Source organism: Colius striatus, chromosome 3 (genome assembly GCF_028858725.1).
Source record: "Colius striatus isolate bColStr4 chromosome 3, bColStr4.1.hap1, whole genome shotgun sequence".
Taxonomy (NCBI): domain Eukaryota; kingdom Metazoa; phylum Chordata; class Aves; order Coliiformes; family Coliidae; genus Colius; species Colius striatus.
In genome coordinates this window covers 51,813,944-51,837,847 of record NC_084761.1, presented here as the reverse complement: position 1 = coordinate 51,837,847, position 23,904 = coordinate 51,813,944, and the positions used below count along the sequence as shown (strand labels likewise).

At 39.5% G+C, this 23,904-nt stretch overlaps 1 protein-coding gene across 3 annotated transcripts in view; it reads left to right on the top strand.

Annotated features, from left to right (window-relative positions):
- The first annotated feature begins 1,109 nt into the window (after window positions 1–1,109).
- GATB (glutamyl-tRNA amidotransferase subunit B) overlaps window positions 1,110–23,904 on the top strand; it is a 41,862-nt gene continuing 19,067 nt past the window's right edge. For 2 of the 3 annotated variants that reach the window (XM_061994091.1, XM_061994089.1), the window contains exons 1-6: window positions 1,110–1,263; window positions 3,319–3,469; window positions 15,864–15,977; window positions 18,989–19,187; window positions 20,170–20,292; window positions 23,520–23,633. In XM_061994091.1, coding sequence (XP_061850075.1) covers window positions 1,115–1,263; window positions 3,319–3,469; window positions 15,864–15,977; window positions 18,989–19,187; window positions 20,170–20,292; window positions 23,520–23,633 — 850 coding nt within the window. In that variant the 5' untranslated portion in view covers window positions 1,110–1,114. The remainder of the gene's footprint in view (window positions 1,264–3,318; window positions 3,470–15,863; window positions 15,978–18,988; window positions 19,188–20,169; window positions 20,293–23,519; window positions 23,634–23,904) is intronic. The other variant, XM_061994090.1, reaches the window with a different exon arrangement.

The following is a 23,904-nucleotide window of genomic DNA, read 5'->3' as shown; positions in this document are numbered from 1 at the left end:
GTCTTACTCATATATTTGTGACTGATTAGCTTCTACGAGGAGTAGCTAACATAAGAGCAAGGATGACAAAAGCAACAGCTAATGTACCTTCCCATTTAAGCTCCACAGGCTTGTGGATTAGGACAGAAGGTTGTTAATTCTATTTTCAGTGCAAATATCATTTAAGATGTTTGCACATGCCCTGGACAATGTTCTTTATTACCATGTATTTGCACACCAGTAACACTTCCTGGCCCCGCAGAGACTGGACTTTGCTGCTGTACATACAGACACTTGACATGGTACTGTATCATTTTATGCCCAAGATTTGCCAAATAGCATCTAAAAAATAGCAGCTGGTTTTCTGTCAGCATGAACCCAAAGGAAAGCCACAAACAACCCTTTTAAGGACCTGAGTCTAAGCTATTTTAAACAGATAACAGACACAAATACAGTAACTGTGCCTTGCTCTAGCATTTCTAGGGCAACTGTTAATTTTCTCAGGATAGGCAGACAATATATAGACCCAAGTATCAAGGCCTCCTGACATGCCATCAGATTGCAGTGCAGGCGCTTCCCACAGTAATGCTACCACCTTTCTGAGGGGCTGCTTGGGGAAACACCTCTCCAGGAGGAGCTAAGCAGGAGAGCTGTGTAAGGACTTGCACCTGCTTGGTAAGATGGTGCCATTACGCTGAGCCGCAAAAGCAGGGGAGGTTTTTCTACAGCAAAGGTGACGGCCAAAACCCCACGTTCACCACAAGCTGAGCAGAAACAGTCTTCATCCAGATCCTGGTGACGGCGGAGAAGTCTGTTCCTGCAGCTAGCTCCCCTGAGAACAACAGAACCTTCCACGAACCCGTCACCTCTCCAGAGCCGCCCAGCCCCATTGCCATCCCGGCTCACTTCCCGCCCTCCTGCCGCGGCCGCCCCCCTCAGGCGGTGCGAGGGACCAAACCCCTCCCCTTCCCGCCTCCGAAGGGCCGAGCGAGGCGGGTGCCGGAGCCAAGGAGAGGGGCTTGGCGGGAGTTGTAGTCATTCCGCCGACCGGCCCCTGCGTGTAGCCGTCCCACGGCCCAGACTACATTTCCCAGGGGACGCTGCGAGAGCCTGCCTCAGCAGCGAGCCAGGCAAAATGGCGACGGCGGCGAGGGCGTGCGGCGGGCTGTGTGGCCGGGTGTGGCAACGTGGCGCCCGGGGTCCGGGTCTCGGTCCCGCCCCTCGCGGGCAGCGGGCCGGCGCCTGTAACGCCAGAGGCGGGGCGGTGCCGGCGGGGAAGAGCGGGTACGGTGCCGGGACGGCGCGGGGAGAGGGGCTGCTGGCGGTGGTTCTTTGCTGGGGCATCTCGCCCTCAGCGTGTAGTTGCAGGTTCCGGTGCTGCTCACGCCAGGCTTTGGGCTGCCGGACTTAGACCTGAGAGTCAACGGCTGCGGGAGCTTGACGGTCGCGTGGTGGTAGCAGCAGGGCCCGCCTTAAATATCGCCTTCTGAGCAGTATGAGGCACCTACAGCTTGCTGATGGCTGGCAGCACCTGCTCAGCGAGCACTTATCTCGCACTCCTCCCAGAAACCCCCCAAACAGTATTTGTGTCAGCAGCGGGGCTGTGTTGCTTTGAGACTTTGGGTATAGTAAGAGCCAGACGCAGTGCAAGCAAATTAGAAGGCGTTAGCATTCACGTGTTTGGAATACAAATAGCAAGGGCTGCACCAATTTTAGAAAGTATTTCTTCAGGGGTTGGTCTAGTCTGAAGGAAGCTTTCTCATACAGTGGAGATTTGTGAAACTTGGAGCATTTTGCTCCTGCTGCAACAGAAAGTTATGGCTCTCATATTCTCTGGTGAGATTCAGTTTTTTCTGTGCACAGCTGATCACCTAAGTGAAGTTGTGCAGATAGCCGCAGAAGTATGTTGCTGATTTTGTAGAGCCATAAGTAAGTATAAACATTGAGCAAACACAGCAAGAAATTCCCATCAGTGTTGCTACGACTGGAGGATTGACTGCTGCACATACTTATTTATGCGAGTGTGAGCCGATACGCTGGTTAAGTGAAGCCTGAGGTAATTTTTAGTGCGATGATGCAGTGGGGATGCATTTCTGAGGAATGAAAAAAAACCCCACAAATAGATTGGCCTCCAAAATTAAAAAAACAACCAAACAAAAAAACCCAAACCCTAACCCCCCTCCAACTTTTATTTCTCTAAACCTTGAGGTGTTTTTATGAATAGTTGAAAATACCAAAGAAAATACTGTCTTTCAGGAAAAGAAAATGTATTAGCTTATTTAAACATCTGAAATGTAATCCTTTATGATAATATTCCTAAAGCAGTGATTTAAGTGGCATATGCAGTACTAGTTGGGTGTTTATAGGGATGTCCTCTGCTTTTGGAGGGCAGAGGGTGAGCTAAAATCTTGGCAATGTATTATGCTCACCCTTGGAAGGAACATTGTACTTGATATATTTGTTTGATGTTTCCAAATAGCTCACATATCTCCTATGGCTATCTGAGCACTTACCCTGCTGAAGTATTCTGCCTTAGAGATGTGATTTCATCACTGAAATATTATTTGTGCTACTTCATTTGTACAAGGCCACATAATTACTTACAGAAACTGTCAAGCAATTCATACTGTAAAGGTGACCTTTTTTCTCTTGTCCATATAAAGGTTATGGATGTGAGAATTGCAATTACTTTTTAGATGATATGAAGAAGCTTTATTTTGTGGAGTATGTTCAGAGAGGAGTAACTCAGTGGTTGAAACAAGGATTTCTCTATTGCCAGATTACTAATGTTTATGCTAATATGCTACTAACGCTGCTCTGGAGAGCCACCTTTCCCAGCATGCAAGTGACTAGCTGACAAAGAATACATAATTTATTATGCCACCTGTCTGTTGGAAATTTATCAAACTATCTGGGAAGCAATTGATATTTATGGTAATTTTGAGATTTTCATGAGATACCAAATTAGGGTTCATCCAGCATGTAAGTTTGCATCATTAATTTCTCTAAGGTTTCTCATGTAAGGAAAAATTAAAAGTTTCAGACCATTACATCTCTTTTTTTCCTTTACGACATTCTTTTCTGTATATAATGAAGACACTTTGCCATACAGTCCCTTCTACATATATTGTCAATTAGTTTCAGGTCTCCAATATTGCATCACAGCTTTTGCCATTACAATGTAGATATATTTTCATGGTTATTAATCATAATTTTTTATTTACAATTTCAATTTTTATCAAAATAATAAGCAAAAAGCTCGTAATTAATGTGGGTTTAGATGTTTATGGGGTTCAACATCTATATTTAAATTGTATTCTCCTTCTCCTTCTTTTTCAGTCTTGCTCCATGGGTACCAGTTGTGGGTCTAGAAATTCACGCACAGATCAGTTCCAACTCAAAACTTTTCTCTGGTTCCCAAGTCCAGTTTGCAGCACCTCCTAACTCTTTGGTATCTTTCTTTGATGCTTCTTTACCAGGAACTTTACCAGTAAGTTATGCTTCAACTTAATTTATATGAAGATTAATGTCAGACACTTTAGAGCATGTTGCTAATATTTTGTTCTTCCCAAGATTTGACTGTACAGCTACTTTTAAATGTTCCTCGGTTTTCTAGTTGTTTGATAATATGAAGTGCCTAGTACTGTTTCTTTTCATTTTACCCACTCCCTGGTTACCGCTACATATTTGATATCCTCCACAAAGGAAAAAACCCAGAGTGTCTCTTCAACATACTGAATTAATCATCGTATTTCTCTGAGGCCAGAGAGGGTGTATTTGGTTAATATGTCACACAGGAAAATCCTCAAATAGAAGAGATACTTAAGGTCCTATGAGAGAAGAATGTCTTAGATTTTGAAGTGGTCATTTGATGTTAGGATGCCATATATTTGTTCATATAGCTGTCATTTGGAATGTGTCACTATGGAGGTACTTTGCATCTTAAGTAGAAAGTCTCTGATTTTAGGTGTCAACCGTTCCTGTTTCCAGAGCTAAACAAATATTGTTTTCTGAAGAAAGTATTCTGTGTGAGACATTGTGAACTAATAAGTCAGAATAGCTAGCTAACACCTAGCAATGAGATTTATTAGTGACAACATAACAAATTTTTGAAGTCACAGCTTAATTATAACTTTGCACTGGCTATATGCGGAAACTCTAATGGGTCAAATTATTTAATGCAAAGATGTTTCACAGAGTGTATTTATTAGAACGGAGCTTTGAATTCCAGTTGCAGATACATTTTTAAAATCTATTGGACACCTTTCATCTCTGTAATACAGTCTTTAATATTCTGAAATTGAGAATTAATTTATAGCTGGATTTGTAGGGCCTCAATCTATGTTTTGTGATCCTTAAAAAGGTAAATACGTTGATATAATTGTTCTGCATTTGCAAAGGCATAGAAACGTAAGAAAGTGAAGTTCAAGTGCTGATCAAATTTTGACTTCACTCTGATCTCAGTGACAACTGAAGTCTGAGTTTCGGATCTAACTGTGGAAATTCTGAAAACTTTCCAAAGAGAACGGGAATCTTAGCAATCATTTGATTTTAGAAGAATCTGGTTAGTCTTGAATAGGGAAAATTAGTTCTTTTCATTTAGGGACAAGGCCAGATCAGAGAGTTAATAGTCATAACATTTTAAAGGGTTCAAGATTTGGGTTTTAGACCTTCTATTTAATATTCTACAAATGCACAGAAATCCTCATAAATTGTCAAATGCTTACATTTAGTCAAGTAGAAAAACTGGTTTTGAATGAACAAAACCAAGTATTTATGAGGAACTTAAATTTTTTTTGTATGTTACTATGAATCTGAGAGGTTTGGTTTTTTTCTTTTTCCTCTGCTAAAGTGATTTACAAATGAAGCTTGGTATGACTTTTGTGCGAGAACCCCAATATATATGGGCTTTGGCAGAGAGTATAATTGCATCTGAGAAGCAAAAAACAGGATGGTTAGGTCAATTTAAAAGTAGTGATGCTATGTTAGCTTCTACCAGCTGCTTACATCTATACAAAGAGAAGATTTTTCTCACTGTAGTACTGGTGAAAATAGAGTTGAAAGTGAATGTAACAAAATACGTGTTCTTGCATGTTAGAATGTGGTACAAAATCTAGACAGAAGTCATAGTTTTAGGTTCCTGTTGTCCTTGCTGCACAGAAATTAATGTTAGAGACTAGTGTTTGCACTGGAATCGATCAGTTGAGCTTTTCTTCTTGAAGTAGCTCTACATGTGTATATATGACAATAGTATCTGAAGTAGAAATGGATTTTCGTGGATTTTGCAAGTTGGAAGGTAGTTTTTGAAAATTTCCAGGTATTTGTTAAAAAACCCAAAGCAACATTTTAACAAATATTAAGATAAGTCTCTTTAGAAGGTAAATATTTACTTAATCCTTTTGACTCTGTTTTGTAGAGAAAGAAACAACAACAAAAAAAAAGAGCCAAGATTTCATACTGTAGGTGTGCTGTCTGTAGCAAAGAATAGCTGCTGTTAGAAACAGAGAACTATAGGAGCAGTTTTCAGTGTCATGTTGATTTACAGACCATGAGATGGTTGTGATAGACAACCATGCTAATGTTTGCTGCTTCATGATGGGACCAGAAAAAATGGTGCTAGAAGGAGCTGTTCTGGTTACCATACATTTCTGGGTCACTAATGAGTGGATGTGAGCCTTTGTACAGGAGAGGGGAAACTAGAAGAATGTGTTTAACCCACCTCCATCTTATCTCTTTATATTTTCTTCCTGTACTGTAATCCATCTTATTTTATGGTTTTGTTGCAAGTAGGCCTTAGGACAACTATCACAGTGTTACTGTCATCGCCATTTCACTCTGCTGCTCTAATAATATGCCTCTGAGAGACACAAGAACAATGTGCCTCTGAGAGGCAAGAACAGCTATGCAGGTGCACTCTTGTTTGGCAGGAGACAGAACATGTGGCAAAGCTTGGATTTAAAAATAGCAAGATTGGGTGGTGCATCCCCTGCTACTCTTGCGCATTTTTTGTGCCCCGTAGTGATGTAGCCCCTCACTACTAGACCAGATTCCATTTTACTCCAATTACTGCAAGTATCTGAGACTACATGAGACTACATACATTACATGTCATGTAATAAAATATGCAAAGGCATGGGATTTTTTACCTGGTGCATGGACTTGGCAATGATCTTAGTTTAGTGTCTTTCAAGGACTCGTTAGAAAGATTTGCACTACACATGGTAGCACATAACGTGTCATACCTGCAGCTTGATCTAAAATTCTTCTGAAGATCCGTAGAGGTGGTTGCTCCCCCAGTTGGATTTATCCTCTGAAATTTCTGAGAATCTTTATAAAGGTTTATGAAGGTAAGACTAGGCTCACAAGAGAATCCATGATTATCTAGTCTCATGACTGAGATGACTGACTAAAGGTTAATTATAGCTCAGCCACAGAAACAAGATGGTAGATCTAGTAGCTAAAGGCTGAAATCTTTTTGTCTGTGCTTACAGTTTTTGTTGCTAGTCAAGCAAAAAGACACACATTTCATGTTTGTCTCCTGCATGACTGAAGTGAAAGCCTGATCCTATTTCTTTGTAGGCAAGCATACTAAGAAATAATCTACGTTTACATAACCAAGGTTTAAACTAAGAAGATTTGAATAAGTGTTATCCCTAGAGTCTTAAGTACTTGGAAATTTTTTATACCTTCTCATGCCTTTTAATTTCATTCTCTTTACAGTGTGAACAGCATCTGTTTCATCTTTTTTTAAGACAGTTTTTGGAAGCACATGGTAATGATCAAGCTCTCTTACTAAGGAAGAAAAGATAGATCTCAAGAAACAGAAGGAGATCAGTGTTGAGATCATAGAATCATAGAATGGTAGGGTTGGAAGGGACCTAGAGAGATCATCTAGTCCAACCCCGCTGCAGAAGCAGATCAACCTATATCAGATCTCATAGGAACATGTCCAGGCTTTTTATGCTAGTGCACAATTATTTACTGTTCCACTGGACAGCATTGTGGGCTTGTCAACTCACTTATTGCTACTGTCCTACTCTGAGATTTTCATATCCTCTGGTTTTATTTTGTTTTCCCTCTGTAAATAGTGTTAGAAGGAAGCATTTGTATCCTACTGTATCTTCTCTCACCTGTATAATGTAAGTTGGGCAACTAGATGTGCCTTTTCATGGAAGAAAGTGGAGCTACAACAGCAATAAGCCCATGTTGCTTCTGATAATGCACCACTGACAACTTGAATTCCAAACTCTGCCCTCTGTAGCGTTGAGGAATATCACTACAACACTGCACAGTAGCAGAGCATTGTTGCCTTCCCCACCCTGCAGTGCTGTGCCTTTGAGATGGCTACCCAGGGATGTGGCAGGGTTAATAGCCTGTTTAGATCTAAGAGTGCTTTAGTTCCCCTTCTTATATTGACTTTGCATCTGTCCTTGGCAGTGGCAGATACCTAGTGTTTTTCCAGATGTCCTGGGTGATAAATTATTAATTTATTAATAATTATTAATATACAGGACTTATGCAATTGCTTTCAAAGACACTGAGAGGTCTCTGTGAGATTTTGGTGAATCTGTCTGTCAGCTATATATATTGGAACAGAAACAGAATTTGAAACCAGAATTTATACTTTACAGCTTGAAACTAGGTTTTTTGATATCCTGTGCCTGTTAAATCTGGTGATTGCAACAGCTGCTTTACCAACTTGTGATTTCAGTTTTGTTTTAACATTACTGCTGGCATGTGTATGAATTTACTCTCTTCTTACACTACTTTGCTTTTGAAAAAAACATGCTTCCTAGCTTGACTTTTGATAACTACATTTTTAATTGCATGCACCTTTTCCTGGGGAAGTGGACAATCTTATGATCTTTGGTTTAGCTTCCATTATATAAATTTCCTTCTTTTCTTTGAAACCGCAGTTGTATCCACGAGCTCTCCTCTGAAAATAAATTAGTGTCAGTGCCTGAAGGAAAATGTGAGTTCATGCTTATTTTAAACCATTTTCTTCTGTCTAGGTTCACTTTAACTACTTGTTACTTCTTTCAGAAAAACTGGAATAATTGTACTTTGGGGGGAAAAAGGAGATATTTTTTTAAAAATTGATGGCACCTGTCTGTTGCAGTCCTTTCGATCCCAATATTTGAGTTTGCAACCTGCATTGTATCATCAGTGATTCACAGCATTTCCTGCTCACACAGTCCCATCTCTAAAAAGGAAATTCCCCATAATTTACAAAAAAAAAGAGGGCAGTAAAATAGGCTTTCAAACTGTTGCTCCCTGAGAATGCTTTTGCAGTTCATAGACCCTTAAATTTCTGAGTGCATAATGGATTAAAGCCTGCCTACATAATTTCAAGAAGTTAATCAGTTCAGTGCTCTTGTACTGGTCAGCAGGTGTTTTTGGAAGATGGGAGAGGCCTGCTTCAGGTGAGTGTCAGGGCTGCATTGTGGTGGGGATTGTTACTCCTTCTGCTTCTTTCTCTTTCATTGGATCATTCACAGCCCTGGGGTTAACTGGGGAACTAAGCTTCTTATCTGGAGTCTGAGAAGTGTTATGCTTCCTCAGTTACTGTGGTTGCTTAGTTCAGCTTTATTTCATACTTAACTGCAAATGCCATTTTTCTGGAGATGCTTCTGCTTTTGTTCTTTTAAGTATTTGGTGACACTTGTTGCTCTTCTCTGAATCTTTTAAGGACTCCCCTGTAAAATTTTCTCTTGCTTTTTGCTATGTCCTTTGTGAGAAGTTCTGACACATTCTGGACTTTTTAACCTTTTTGTCAAGGCTAGCAACTCCTGTAGGGTTTTGTCCCATTACCACTTCAGTAACTGCTACCTATTGAGCTCTCTTTCTTTTTGTTGTTCTTGTTGGCTTTCCTGTTCATCTTTAACAGGTCCCTCTGGCTGATGTGAACTTGCCAGTCAGAACAGCATTGAGTTGATAAAACATCTTGCTGTCACTAGTTTCAGTAGGTCCTTCAATGCATCAGCGATGATATCTGTGTATTTTCTCTTATCTCCTCTTGTGTTGTGGTTTTTTATTGCTTTACCTTTTGCTTTACACAGATATTTTTCTGCTCCTTAGTGGGGAGCAGGATTTTGCAGTATCTTGATTCCTGCCTTTCACACAGTACTGTTACTGCAGTTACCATGTCATCTTCAATGCTTTTGGACAACATGACCATAACATGACAGCTAGGCTGATCCATGTCACCTCTTTCTGGACTCAATCTGAAGGTGCTGCTCAAACACATAGAAGCTTATTTGTTAGTGGGCTGGGAATTTCTTTATTTTTAAGATTGAACTGTGAGTGGATTTTTGGGGGCAAATTTCTATTATTTCTGTTATCAGTCACTGTATGTGCTCTGGAATCCTTAAGCATTTGTTTTAATTTTCCTTCAGTATATAGTCAAACACTTTGATTCCAGGTGGCTCCCTTTGAGGAATCTAAGGTAGTATATTGTATGTATGCATATGAAAGTAGTGCTCTGTTAAGCAAAAGTTCCTGTAATAATCACTCTTCTACCAATTTGTTAGCCTTTTAACTTGGCAAGCTGACATCTTTCTTCTTTGTTCTTCTTAACAGTCTTTGCTTTGAAGAGTTTTTTTTCATTGAAGAGTATTTAGGAAACATTGTCCAACAGCAATGACTGATAATTGTAAGCAGGTCCTTGTTCTCTTTGTGTTTAGATGTCTTGTGTGTAATGTGGCATAATGTCAGGTTTGTATATTTTGTTTGAAACTTATCTTGGTGCAATTAGTCTGTAATTGATTCCTGGGGTAAAATTACTTTATTTCTTTGTGTTCTTTCTGATTATCAACCACCTTGCCACCTTAAATATATTATCACTATGTATTGGATTCTGAAGGGATTATGTAAGCTTCTGTAACTGATGCTTATTGGTTACATGTACAGATTTTGCCACAGCAAACATTGTTTTCTATACAGAAATAGTAATTTTGGAATTGCACTGCCAAGTTCAGCCAAATTTGCCTTAAAGAATGTTAGGTTTGTAGAGGTTTTTGTTAATAGATTAGCAAGCACATGAAGAAGAAATTAGCAATTGAGTCTCTTTTCTGTTCTCCCTGCTGCTCTCAGCTTTGTGAGGTTGGCCTGCTACTATTCAGATGCTTGTGATGCTTTGTAGTCAGTTTAGGGTGTTTGGTGAAATAGATGAAAGATGGGGAGAAAGTGTTGTGGTCACTGCTTAGGTAAAACAATGTAAGGCAATTACTTGTAGGAAGTTTGTCTTCATTGGTACTGTTGTTGCAGAACACCTTTGTTAAAACCAAAGATTTTTAGTTTGTTTTCTTGATGGCTTTTTTCAAGACTTGTTGCATTACATTGCCTGTTGTTTGCCTGAATTAATATATTCTTGTCTCTGTGTGATAGAATCATGGAATCTAGAATGGTAAGGGTTGGAAGGGACCTTTAGATAGGTCACTTCTGGTTTGTATTGTTTTGCTCTCCTAAGAGATCTGAGTCAGGCTGGAGGAAAAGATGGCTGCCTCTTTGGGTAGCAAATGAGCATGTTTCAGGAGACAGTAAATGAGGAAAAACGAATGAGGAAGTCAGAGCAAAGGGCTAGGGAGTTTTAGCGTGTGTTTAGCATGGGCTCTCAGGCACACAAAAGATTGTGAGAAGGGGTAGAGGGCAGATAGCCAAGACATAGAAATAATAGAAAGTGACAGCCAGTGTGTATCGAGGGTCAGAATTTATTACAATTCAGAAAACCACAGAGCTGGCCCTCACCAAGCCTACAAGCAAAGGACCATCTGCAAGGATAACAGGGCAGAGTTTGGTTTATAAACTCTGCTGTGTCCTAAGTGCTCTGAATTTTCTCTATTTAACAAGTTAAACAGTGTAGATTTTATTGAAGAAGACAGATGTTATTAGTGGTTAGAAGCCTTTTTTAGCCTGTTTTGCTCATATTAGGCTAGGAAATATGCTATAAAGTAGATACTGGACTGAAATTCAGAAGATCCTAAACTGAAGCTGACCTTCTTTTAAAATTTCCAATATAGTTAGAGACCTCTGTTTTTTGGAAGATGTGGGATCTTTTTAGACCAAAAAAAATTAAAAGAGTTAGGCTGGCTCATCTTTTAAATGTTTGCTGTATGCTTAGAGTGATTCTAGTCTGATTCTAGACCCATTGAAATAACGTGTATTCTGTACATGCGTAGCTACAAGACAGTTACACTCTTCTCCGTGTGGGGGGATTCCAAGGAAGAGCACTGTGTTGAAGTACTTGTCTGCAGTGTCAGACTGGACAATGACCATTACATTTACACTTAGTAGGTATAAGAGTAGTTTACTTTGAAGTTTAACTTAATGATTGCACTTCAAAGAACTGTCTGTTGGAGCAAGTTGGTAGTTTTAACACAGCAAGAATAGTAAGACAATATATTCATTAGTGGAAGCAAATAAAAATCAGAGTGATATGAAATGGAAGTACTAGGAAACCTGTTGAGGTTTGTAAAGATTACTGCCTGGTCTACAGTGATGGCTAAGTACATTGCACTGCTTCCTTCTTCCTGCTGTTATTTTGAATGAAAAGGAGCTAAAATTAAATGTTTCTTAGATAAGCAGTCATCGTTAATCTGATTAATGCTAATTTCTTCATAATGATAAGTAGGTATGAAAATCTTAAGATAGCCAATTAATGTGAAATCTACTTTATGTGAGCTGGAGTCAGAAACTTTTAACATTTCCAGGGAATTATTTTAAGTTTACTGTGTTTGCTCCAAGGAATACTTTTTTCCATATCTTAGACTTCCTGGATATCACTGTTATAGCAAAGATTACTTTTTTTTTTCCAAAGGTAGCAAAAATGAACTTTTTTCATAAGAGAGATCTAGATGTCTCTTCTTCCCCTCCCATTATGCTATATAATAGTAACAAAACAAGAAGCTGTGTACCCACTCTTCAAAATGTGAAAATGATTATTTACTAAATGCAGAAAGATCATCTAGTCCAATCCCCTTGCCAGAGCAGGACCACCTAGAGTAGGTCACACAGGAACTTGCTAAGGTGGGTTTTGAATGTCCTCAGAGAAGGAGACTCCACAACCCATCTGGGCAGCCTGTTCCAGTGCTCTGTCACCCTCACAGTGAAGAAATTCTTCCTTGTATTTCTTTGGAACCTCCTCTGTTCCAGCTTGTACCAGTTGCCCCTTTTCCTATCATTGGACATCACTGAGAGCAGCCTGGCTCCATCCTCCTGACACCCACCCTTTACATATCTGTAAACATTAATAAGAGGACCCCTCAGTCTCCTCTTCTCCAAGCTAAAGAGCCCCAACTCTCTTGGCCTTTCATCATAAGCAAGTTGCTCCACTCCATCATATTGGTGGCCCTGCGCTGAACTCTCCAACAGCTCCCTGTCCTTGAACTGGACACAATATTCCAGATGTGGTCTCACGAGGGCAGAGTAGAGGAGGAGGAGACCCTCTCTCAACCTACTGCTCACAGCCCTTCTAGTACACTCCAGGATGCCATTGGCCTTCTTGGCCATGAGGGCACATTGCTGGCTCATGGTCATCCTGCTGTCCACCAAGACCCCCAGGTCCCTTTCTCTTACACTACTCTCTTAAGTGTTCATTCCCCAACCTGTACTGGTACATGGGGTTGTTCTTGCCCAGATGCAAGACTCTACACTTGCCCTTGTTGAATTTCAGTAGATAGTTATTGGATAGTCTTGTATTTAAAACCAAGGTCTTGACTAAACTGATCTTGCAAATAAAGATGATAAATTTTTAGAGAAATCTTCCCACTTGTGACTTAGATAAGAACAGCAGACAAGTATCAGAAACAAAGATTTTGGTTGGATTGTTCTTTCATTCCTCCAGTGCTCAATCACCATGGCACTCTACCACAATAATGTAGCTATAAGGGAAATGGTGCTGGTGCTGTGATGCCATTGTCGTTTTCATGAGTTTCCAATACAAACAATTTACATTTCATTTCATGATAACTCTATGGGATTTTCTTTAAGTACCTAGGAGAGATGCTTCCATTTTAGACCAGAAATGTTTGAAAGGCTTTATGGGCTCTTGTGTTTTGTCCATAGCTATAGCAGGAACTACATAGCTTTCTTTCAAGGCCAGCACTTTGCTAACACACCAGACTGGCAGCTTGTCAGTTCAAGCCAGTAATTTAAATCTTTGGTGCTAGTCAAAGCTGTCAACTTAATAACAGCTTACTGCAAAAACAAGCTTGGGGGACTTATTCTAGGTCATTAGTATGGGAAGTTTCACATACTGAATTGATGTTTATCACTGTAGATTATTTGAAAAGCTAGGCCTGTTTGAAGGAAAAGGAGTAGTTTGCTTAAACAACCTTGCTTTATGTACGCAGCCTTAATCACTGGAATGGGTAGGAGTAGTCACTTCAGAAATGGTGCAATATTAAACAGATAAGTTCTGACTTTTGAGGAAGTGGAGGATCTTTGTTTCTTTGAGTCAAACGGCACAGAGAAAGCAGATTGGCTGGTAGATACCCCAGTATGTGACAGTAGGAAGGGTCTGTTTTGCAGCGCCTCCTGTCACAGCAGAAGTCGATGAGGTTGCAGCACAGGAAGTGGTACCAAGTGAATGAGTAACCAACAGTAATTTGGCTACTGTGACCCATTGTACTGGGGATGCATACACATTTGCAGCCATCTAAAAGCTTAGTAATACTACACAGAAAATAATCAAGTCTTCACATTTTTATGGTAGGTTTTCCTCAGAAGCACCAAGATGGTTCATCAGCAGTACTACAAAAGCTCCTCACTAGTGTAAATAATATGTCTGTGGGAATGATTTCCTTCAGCTCAAAAAACAGTATTATCCCTGAGGATGATACACTCTGCCTTGTTTGAAGCAAAAAATGAAAAGCAGGTGGTTGAGGGCAGTGGTTGTAGTGTAGTCATTACACTCCACCTGCATTTGGAGAATGCATTATGAGGATCTAACCGACTGCAGCTTGGGATTTGAGCCTTGACTCGTTCTCCAGTTACAGTCACAACCTCTGCACCAGCAGGAAATGTGGCAAGACACCGGTTCACTATTTCAATGCAGTGGCGTTTTGAGTCTGCCCAGTCCTTATGGAGGAGGAATAGATTCTGGTGACTAGCTGTTAAAGGGCTGACTGGCAGGGTCCTCTCTCTGTAAAGTTGAAGGGGATTGTGCCATAGAGGAGGATACTTTGCCTGTGTATTTAGAAATATTATGGTATTTTAAACATTGCACAATTTGACTAGCACTGTTACCATCTTCCTTAAATAGTAAGAAAAAAAAGGTATCTGTACTGTGTGGAAGCATTTAATAGTTGAAAACAGGAACATGTACTATATAATGAACTGCAGCTATGACACTAAAATAAATTAGTATTTCATAGTTAGCAATTCTGCTATAGATTAGAGTCAGGACTAATTGAGTTCATTGTGCTGTGGATCAGTATTTCAAAGGGAAATCATTCTTCCTTTTTTTTTCTTCCTAGTTTAAAATTTACTTTATGTCTTTTTATTTTTTTTAATAAAATATGCCTGAACAGATGATGTATTCTAGTTAGCCATATATAGCTACACTAAAGATCTGAAAGTTTCCTCGTTAAATGTCTTAAATATTTAATTTCTTGTCTATATAAGCAGTTTTTAAGTTTCTGTTACATTAAGAGTTTCTTATATTTTCTCTTATTATTTTGATTTTTTAATTACTGGATGAGTAAAGCAAAGAGATTCTTTCTCCAGCTGAAGACATGGGATGATAGGAAGTGTACAACTGCTTAATCTGTTTTCCGAAATCACAACAAATACTGGCAGAAACATTGAAGAAAACATTATTTAAGCCTTTTATTTTCTGGTCAATGCAGGTGAAGTCATGTAGGTTCTTTTACATAATGTGCCCCTTTAATGGTCCTGCCCAAAATTGACTTCTTGACAACTCTACAGTAGAGAGTAAGACGGGCGAACTTCTGTTCCTATTTCAAAATACTGTAAGTGTGGGCACATCAGAGTTGTACTATGACTGAGTATCTTTTTTTCTCTTCAGCTTTATCCATCTGATCTTAGTTAAATCAACTATTAAATTAATGAAAGCACATTTGAAAAAACTCACAACTTTGAAACATTGCCTGTTAGTACTTTTTGGAGTGGAATTTTCTTTCTCCTATGGATCCTGACCTCCCTGAGGAAATAGAGGGTGTAACACTGAGAATGATAGGTCCCTGTTGAGAAACTTCATTTAACTCCTTTATTTCTTCATGAAGGCCTTGCTGCGTCTTCAGATCATGCGGCATTCTGCAAGAAGCTTAATCCTGTGGGTTACCGGAGTACTGGAAATGCATATATACTTGTAATCATGGGAACAGTTCATGTCTCTTTAGTTCTGTTTTAGCAAAGTATGTAAATGTACTTAATTTTCATCTTGGTTAAGCAAAACATTGAAATCTACATGTAGCTAGATGCTCATAAACTCACTGATTCTGTGGTTACAGGTGTTCTGAAGTGTTTTACCGAAATGGCACTGCAGTCACTAATGCAAATCCCATGTGTTTCCAGTTCCCAGTATGAGTTGGCAGCTGGTTGCAAGTCAATTATCATTTGCTGTGATTTGTCTCTTGCACTCTTGAAGATTCAAAAGTACTAGAATGCTTGCAAAAGTAGCAAGCTAAGAACAGTGCACAGCTGCTTATGTGGCTTGACAAAATGAGTGAATGGCTTGTTTTTTTCTCTTAAAGCTTTGCAGATTTGTAGGTACCGCAACTTTAATCATGAGTAAGAACTACCCACACAAGGAAAGAGATATAATGGTGGCAAGCAAAATTGAATCTATACTCCATATAAGGCAATGTGTGGGAGACACTTATATACTAAGTATCTGAGCAAAACCATGTGTTATGTTTCCTTAGGTTCTCAACAGGAGGTGTGTAGAAGCAGCAGTAATGACAGGCCTGGCACTCAACTGCAGCATAAACAAGAAGTCCTTGTTTGACAGAAAACACTATTTCTATGCAGATCTGCCTGTAAGTATGCAGTGTAGCTTGTCCCTTTACGGCTGTAGGAAAGGACAAGTCTGGAGTATGGATGGCAATAGGAGATGAGTGAAAAGATGCTTTTTCTGTTTTCAGTCAGCATTCTGCTCACCCAACAGGATACTGTGCTGTGCCTTGATGAATAGACTGCTGTACCCTGGTGCTCACTGATTGAATATGATTACTCTGATTGCTGACTCCTTGCTTAGCTGCACGATTCCAGTGGCTTAATGTAATTGAATTGGGAGCTGGAGCTGCTTTGTCCCATAAGTTCTCTGTTCCTGATGTTTAATACTAATTGTCTGTTAGGGTAAAAGCAGTCTGATAATAGTCCTTCATTTTAAGTGGATGTATAACAAACACTGGTTCCAGTGATATAAACACAATAGTGACTTTATTGTGTATGCTTAGGGACCTAAAAATATTAAATTTCATTTTAAAACTTTCTTAGTTGTTTCAATATTTTTTTTAAAAAGCAGCTGAGAAACTGAGTCTTTTCAGTATATTAGTTGGTAGCTTTCATATGTGTTACAAGATATCACTGGAATGTCTTTTGCCACACTTGATATAGGTGTAGAAATACTGAAATAATTTAAGATCCTATCTTCTCTCATTGCAATAGGATGCAGCAGTGTTTAAGCCTTTTTTTCTATTTTAGTGAAATTAAACCTTTAAGCACTTTTTTTTCTGTCAGCTTATTAGTACACAATGTTCAGTTTAACACTAACCTTTAACAAAGGGAGGACACTAGTTTTACTTTGTCTGATTTGGGGGTGAAGATCTGATCAGTGCATTCAAAGAAGAAAAAAATCTGTTTTCTGAGAAAGATCAGGCACGTTAACTTGAAGTGAGGTCCCAGACATCCAGAGAAGCAGAGTGAGAGATTTCTCAAGTCCCAAATGAATGCATAGAGATGCTGTATTATTAACCAGAATACTTTATCTCTCATTGGTTTAAGCATTGGAAATATTTTGGAGTTAACACAAAACACACTCAAATACAATTGCTTCCCACATTAAAAAGAGAACTATGTTTCAGTTGTCCACTGGAGACCTGTATCTCTGAAGAGATTTCTGTTCTGTTTTCTTCTGTGTTGTAGACTTCTGGCTCTTCTGTGAAGCTGATGTAATTACTGGTTTGGTTTCTTGGGATAACTTTTCTGATACTTGTCAGCTATTAAGAGGCCCTACTGTTGCAGGCTTGCCAGTGAGCTATTGGGAATGTGAAACACAAATTGCCCAATTTGAATTGCCAAAACCTTTTTTTGTTTACTTATAAATCTATCTTAAAGCCCATTTCCAGACCAGAAGGTCAAAAAAGTGAAATAGCAGGAAATAAACATGACTTTCAGAATTCCTTTACACATAAAAGAAACACCAAAAACATCACAGACTTGTTTGCAAGCCACCTTTGGTGCTTGTGCTGTTGAACTGAAAACAATCTCATATTCTTGTGATGTCTACTGCTATCAGTCTACTGCTTAGAAGCTATATGTAAGAATGTTGTCACAAGAAAGAAGCTGTATCCATGTGTTTAGAGAAGAAGAGTGAGGTGGAAGAAGATGTGTACAGCACCAAGTGGGCTGCTCTTTTCTGCAGACATTAATTACAGGATCCTCTGGTCAGATAAGCATGGAACTTTCATCAAGGACATGCTCAAAACTTGTAATTCTGGCTTTCTACTGGCTGACTTAAGCACTGGCAATAAACTACCCAACCTACATTTCATAGTGAAGCAGTCTAGTCAGGAACCCTGTAATGAGATGCAGAGTTTAGGCTAATGAGCTGTATAGAATAGATAAAATAAATCCATTTCTTAGGGTCATTTGACAATGGGATTATTGTTACTCCTGAAAATGGAGCTTTGGTTGGGAAATGGGATTCCTGTTATTTATTGTCACTCACTATTTCAGGCTTTAAAAAAATCATTATAATGAGAAGCTTTAGGAGATGGGAAGAGCTGTGTGATTAGCATAGGCTGCATAGAGTCAGTTATTTTATTTTTCTTGTAGTAATTATGGTTAGAAGGTTGTGCACTTTATTGCATATATAATATAAATTGAGCTGTTCACAGGGCCAAACCATTGTTCTCCATTCTAGTCTACTGTCACCATCTCTACATTTTAGAGTAGGCTTGTCCTCCCTGTAAAATACGCAAATGTTCCTCCCAGTTCATTAAAATCTGGCAGGTGTTTTTAACATTCTCACCACTGGGGACATGAGCAAGCTGGGAAGGAGGAAGAGATGGAAGTGCTACCACAACAGAGGAATAGGTTGCCTTCTGTGTTTTTACATCATTGCAGTTATTCCAGTACCTTGCTGCTGCCAGCAGCCCCTTTTCAGACTCTGAGTTTCCCTTTTGAGGAGGTGGCATTTATCAGCTGTATGCCTCAATGTGGGATTCCAGTGTCGGTCTTTTAAATTGCTACGTGAATGAAATTGAGCTTTCTCATTTTCTTAATTTCTGCATCAACTCACCCTTCTCCTCTAATGACTAAAGTTCTGAATAGGCAGAGAGGGATATTCAGCCTGATGGCAGGATGAGTGATAGTCCCAGCATGGAGATGGAGGTACAGTAACTGGCTTCAAACAAGATCTAACATGATCACAGAACCACAGGTGTGATTCTAGAAGAGGAACCTGCCCCAAGAATGTATCACTGAAATTTATGTCATCCTTGGCAAGTGGTTGCACAATTGATTATTCTTTATTTCTGCATCAGTATAGTATTTTATACTTGCCTGTATTGAGGACTGCTCTTATTTTTTCCAGACCTCCGTCTTCTCACAGATGTGTCAAATTCAACAACGATCTTCTAGCTTACTTTCTTTCCAGCTAAGCAAAACAACTTCTGAATTTACAGGTGCTTGTGTTCCACTCTCCTGTGTAGGTCACTATGGAAGATGTTGTGCTTTTGGTTTTCAGTCTGTAATATTTGCACTTGGCCATTGCTTTCTGAAAAATGAATGTTTTATTTAAGTATAATGCTAATTTTGTTGACAGGCTGGCTATCAAATCACTCAGCAAAGAGTTCCTATTGCAGTGAATGGAAGTCTGTCCTACAGTCTCTGCATAGACAACAAAATGAGCCAGATGGTGACCAAAACTGTGAGGATTAAACAAATTCAGTTGGAGCAAGACAGTGGAAAGAGTCTCCATGATGACACGAGGAACCAGACTCTTGTAGACTTGAACAGGGCTGGTAGGCTTGGAATTTTCTCCTATTTTTCTCCTCCTTTCTGCCTAAGATGAGTCTTTAAATATAAATGGGTGATAAGGAACAGACAAAAAATACAAACGTCCCAATGTGTTTCTCCTTATAAATAAAAATTCATCAAAATTACCATTATGCTTGAAACAGGGGAGTACTTGATTTTTTTTGTAATGTCCAGTGGACCTTTTTTACATCGATGCTGGTTGATAGCAATTGGAAATAGCAAGTTAGAAATCTGTTCACTCCAGTTTGCTCAAAACTGTTTGTGTCAGTCACATACAGCCACTCAGCTATTTCAGCTTTTACCACTGAATGCACTGTTAAAAAAAACCCATAAAATATCACAGGCCTAGTGAGTCAAGTTTGTGTATAGAAGAAGCAGCTGTTGGAATTTTTCAGTGCATGAGTCAGACATCTCTTTTAATTATTAACTTTTAAAAAATGTAGATTTTCTCTTTAAACTTGGAATTTGTAAACAGAATGAATCAAATTGGCACACAACTTGTGCAGCAACCTGGGTGGCCTAGCCTAACTGGGACACGCTGCTCCAGTGCCCATTGAAGTCCAGGGCTGTGGCTGCTCCTATTCTTTGAAAGCTGGATCTTCAACCTAAAAACTAGACTACATCCTTTTACAGTTCTGTCTGTTCCAAAATAAATTTGGATCTGGAATCGGATTGGCATTCAATGTGAGCTGTCCTAGAGAAAGACGGAAGAGGAATGTGTCCTTCTGATCTGCGTGTCATCAAAGGGTGGAGGACTGTCTGGTTTATCTGTTTCTTTAAAAAAACAGGAGGAGAAGTTTTTATAGCAATCTGCAGCTAGGCCCATAGTGATAGTTACTAAATAATACATGGCAGTTTATTTTTTTCAAAAAAAGCCCAAGTGCTTTCATGTGTTTAGCCAGTTGCACTCTAATATGCCAAGATCAAAAGCTATTGTTGAAAATCTCCTATCTCTTTCCCTGATAGGAGTTGGCCTCATGGAGGTTGTCATGGAGCCCGATATGTGCTGTGGGGAAGAAGCAGCTGCAGCAGTCAGAGAGCTTCAGCTCATTCTTCAAACACTTGGGACCAGCCAGGCAGTCATGGCAGGTACAGAAGGGGGAAGGGTATATTCCCTTGTCACTAGCAATTCTCTGCATTTGCAGGAGTTTTGCAGCTTCTGGTTATTTTGCTCTGTGGTTGCTTATAGCACACAGCTTTTTCTAGCTGTTGATTTTACAATCCTCAGAGCCTGTCCTAGTGTCTGCTGTGTGTCAGGTGTCCTTATGGGCCTGCCTTTGTCTGCAGAGCTTTGCAGTTCTAGATTTTATATTGCCTCACACATTAATTTTACAGGGTAAACCTAGACGGGAAGGAATGTCCCCAGGGTTCTTGTGCTGTTTCTCCCTGTCTGTCCTCATCTTGCTTGCTACATCCAATGCAGCACAGAAATCTGTAGTAAGGATTAGCTGTAGAATGTGGAAGTTACGGACAAAGCAGTAGAAGCATGGATCATCGTGTAAGTTGTGTGCCAGGTCTCAGTCATAAAATGGATGTAGGCAGTGAACTTATGCAGGTGTCATGGGTGAGTTGGAGTAAATGACTGCATAGCAGACACGGATGCTGGGATTAATTCAAGAGATGATGAGACTGCAGCTTTTACCTTACTTGGTCGTTTCACACACTCACTCTGTCTCTCTCTCTCCTCCAGCGTTATGTCCACTAAGTCTCACTTTCTTTCCCCACTAGGCAGATGACTACTGATCTGGGGAGATGGCCCCAAAAGTTCTTTTGGTTCATGCTGTGCAGCAGGCTTGCAGATACTGGTCCCAGGTGTTAGAGGCCAAGGTCCCTAGGCATCCCCTGGTATTTGTCTCCATGCATATCTCTGATCTTCAGGATCCTCTGCCACTCCCAGAATCTCTCTCTAGGCAGGATCACTACTGTCTTTCTGAGATGACTTCTTCTTTTGGAAGCTCTTGCTTTTGGCACTAGCCCTTCTTTATGGAACCCTAAGGCCCCGGCTTTCACAACAGGTGACGGGCAAGACGCACAACATGTATCAGCCTCCTAACTGATGATTCTGTCTCATGTCTCTCTGTTAATTGGAGGACTCAGGTTGTACTATTTTTACTCAGTCCTAATGTTATAAAAATTTACAACCAGCCTGTGGTTGCAGCTAGTAAATAGCAGACTTCTGCTTGACAGTTTAAATGTACAGTCTTGGGCATTCATCCCCGCCACACATACACCCAATTATCAACTGCCTGTTAGTGTTCATAGGATAAACTGTATTTTTACCTGTGACAGTTGATCTCGCTGTTCTGGCGACAAATTCAGTCCATAGTACAAAAGAGTGTGTCTCCTAAAGAAGTGAGTCAGTGCTCCATGTATCACCCAATAAATGGGATCCAATTAAATGTTGGCTAGTGATACACATCTAGTTTAATGTAGGGTGAAATAATAATTGCTAGACATTATTTATGTCTCTGAATCTTTTCTCATGCTAGTGTTACATATATCAAACAGGACACAGTTGTTAATATTAAGCATCCACTTTGCATGCTCCTTCAAAGGTCTTTGTAGGTGTACATACATCCCATCGTTTATCACTACTGAATTTGACCCTAAGATTACTGCTGGAATTGCATCATGATCTCTGTTGCTAAGGTGAGATTTCTGACCTAAGGAGAATTCCAGCATTGGGAATATTTTTCCTCTGGTATAGTTGGCTTTAAAAGTATTTGGATTTTTTTTCCCAAGATGGTGTTTTTAGGGACTGTTTTTTTCCACATTGTAATTGCTTTCAAATAAGAGTTTTACAAGTGACTGATTTTATTAGGTGTTGTTTCATTAGCAACAAACAGATGGAAAAAATTATTTCATTGCAAAGTGAAAGGAAAAGAAGCTGGGCTTAAAATGAGTGTCATGGAAAAATGATTTTTTTTAAGAACATTTCACTTATGCCTGATTATCTTCATTGTCTTGTCACATTGACACCTACATCCAAAGTAGAAGCAGGTCATGCCTCAAAATGAAGCAAGGTCAGGACAAGACTGTTTCTCATTTGGAACAAATACTGATTTCACCCCAGAGAGGGAGCACATGCAGAACATCCCTCTTGAAAGAGATATTGGGTCATTCCAGCCCCTTTGTCCCTCACTTAAATATCTGGCACGACTTTGTGAAGATGGAGGAAGTGAGTGTGGTCTCATCCAGCCTATTGTTACAAAGTATTCCAGGGTCTCTGTAGTGAATTTGTGTCTGTTGACCAGGATGGGTTCTGAAGCTGTCAATGTCTTCACAGGTTTTAACTCTGAGCTATCTTGCACTCTATTTATTTATTTATTTAAACAGTAAGTATTTGTTTCTTTTTATATGTATTTGAAATTAAAAACAAATTTAAAAAACCCAACCCCCAAAAAAGCCAAAGGTAAAGGCTACAGATGTCCTCTGTGATATATGGGAAAAATTATGGTGGTTCTTAGTACAACATCTCCTGTTTGTTTATTCCCATCGGTTGAATCACTTCGGCAAGCCTGTTTTTTTCTCAGAAGGGTTGTCTTTAGAGGAAGAAAACTTAAAAGGATACAATTACACGTTAGTTGTTGTTGAGTCATTAAAGATCTCTAAGGACTTTATTCCATTTTGGACTGAAGTGCAGGATGCTTTTATGTGTAACTTTGTATTCAGCTTTAATTTTTGGCAGCCAGGGAAATTTGGGATGGGGTGATGAGATTGCAGTTTGTTGAAGAGGGGAAGAAAATAACAAAAGAATCCATTACTCACATTTTATGCTTGAGCTATAAATTTCCAAGAATAGCTTAGTAAACTTGTTCAAAATAACTGTAAGTTCTTATGTTCTATGCTAAGATATAGTATATATCCATCAGTATATATCCATACCTTTTTGTGATTGCAAAAGGTATTTTTATGCTGATTTTAGAGGGATGAAAGTTCACAATCCACCACCTTGAATTGCTTGTCTAATTCTGCCTTTTATTTAAGAGTTGTGAATCAAACACCTTTTTCATTATATAGCTTAGAGGACCTGTACTGTCCTGCACCATGCAATTTTCTCAGAGAGGAATTATGAACAGTAATTTTTTAAAAAAACCAAACAAGTAGTATACTCAGAAGATTTTTAGTGATTGGAGACAGAGTTTTGAGATGGAATCATAAACAGAACACAATGATGAAATGGTTATTACTCCTTTCTAAACATAGGTAGTCTCCTATTAATGCTCTGCACATATGTGCAGTTTATTAATGCATGACAAGGTTTTTACTCCAGTTTACAGGGCATACTATTCTGTTGATGAAGTTTCCTTTTACAGAGGGCCAGCTGAGAGTGGATGCCAATGTTTCTGTGCATCACCCTGGAGAGCCTTATGGAGTGAGGACTGAAGTGAAGAATATCAATAGCTTACGATTTCTGGCAAAAGCAGTAGGTAAAGGATGGTTGATTTATTATAGCATTGCAGATATTTTATGTGGTCTGACATGAAATACGTCACACTCCTGAGTGCAGTAATTGGCCTTAAATGTCCTGACTAGACTTGTCTGGGTATCCTATCCATGCACCTTGCTCATGGTTCCAGAAGTCCTATTTCAGCACAGGCTGGGGCCTTCGTATTTTGCCTGAGCTACATTACAGCTGTGCCAGTTTTCAGTCTTGTCTCCTGATAGATCTTGGACCTGTTTAGTCATTTTATTCCCAGC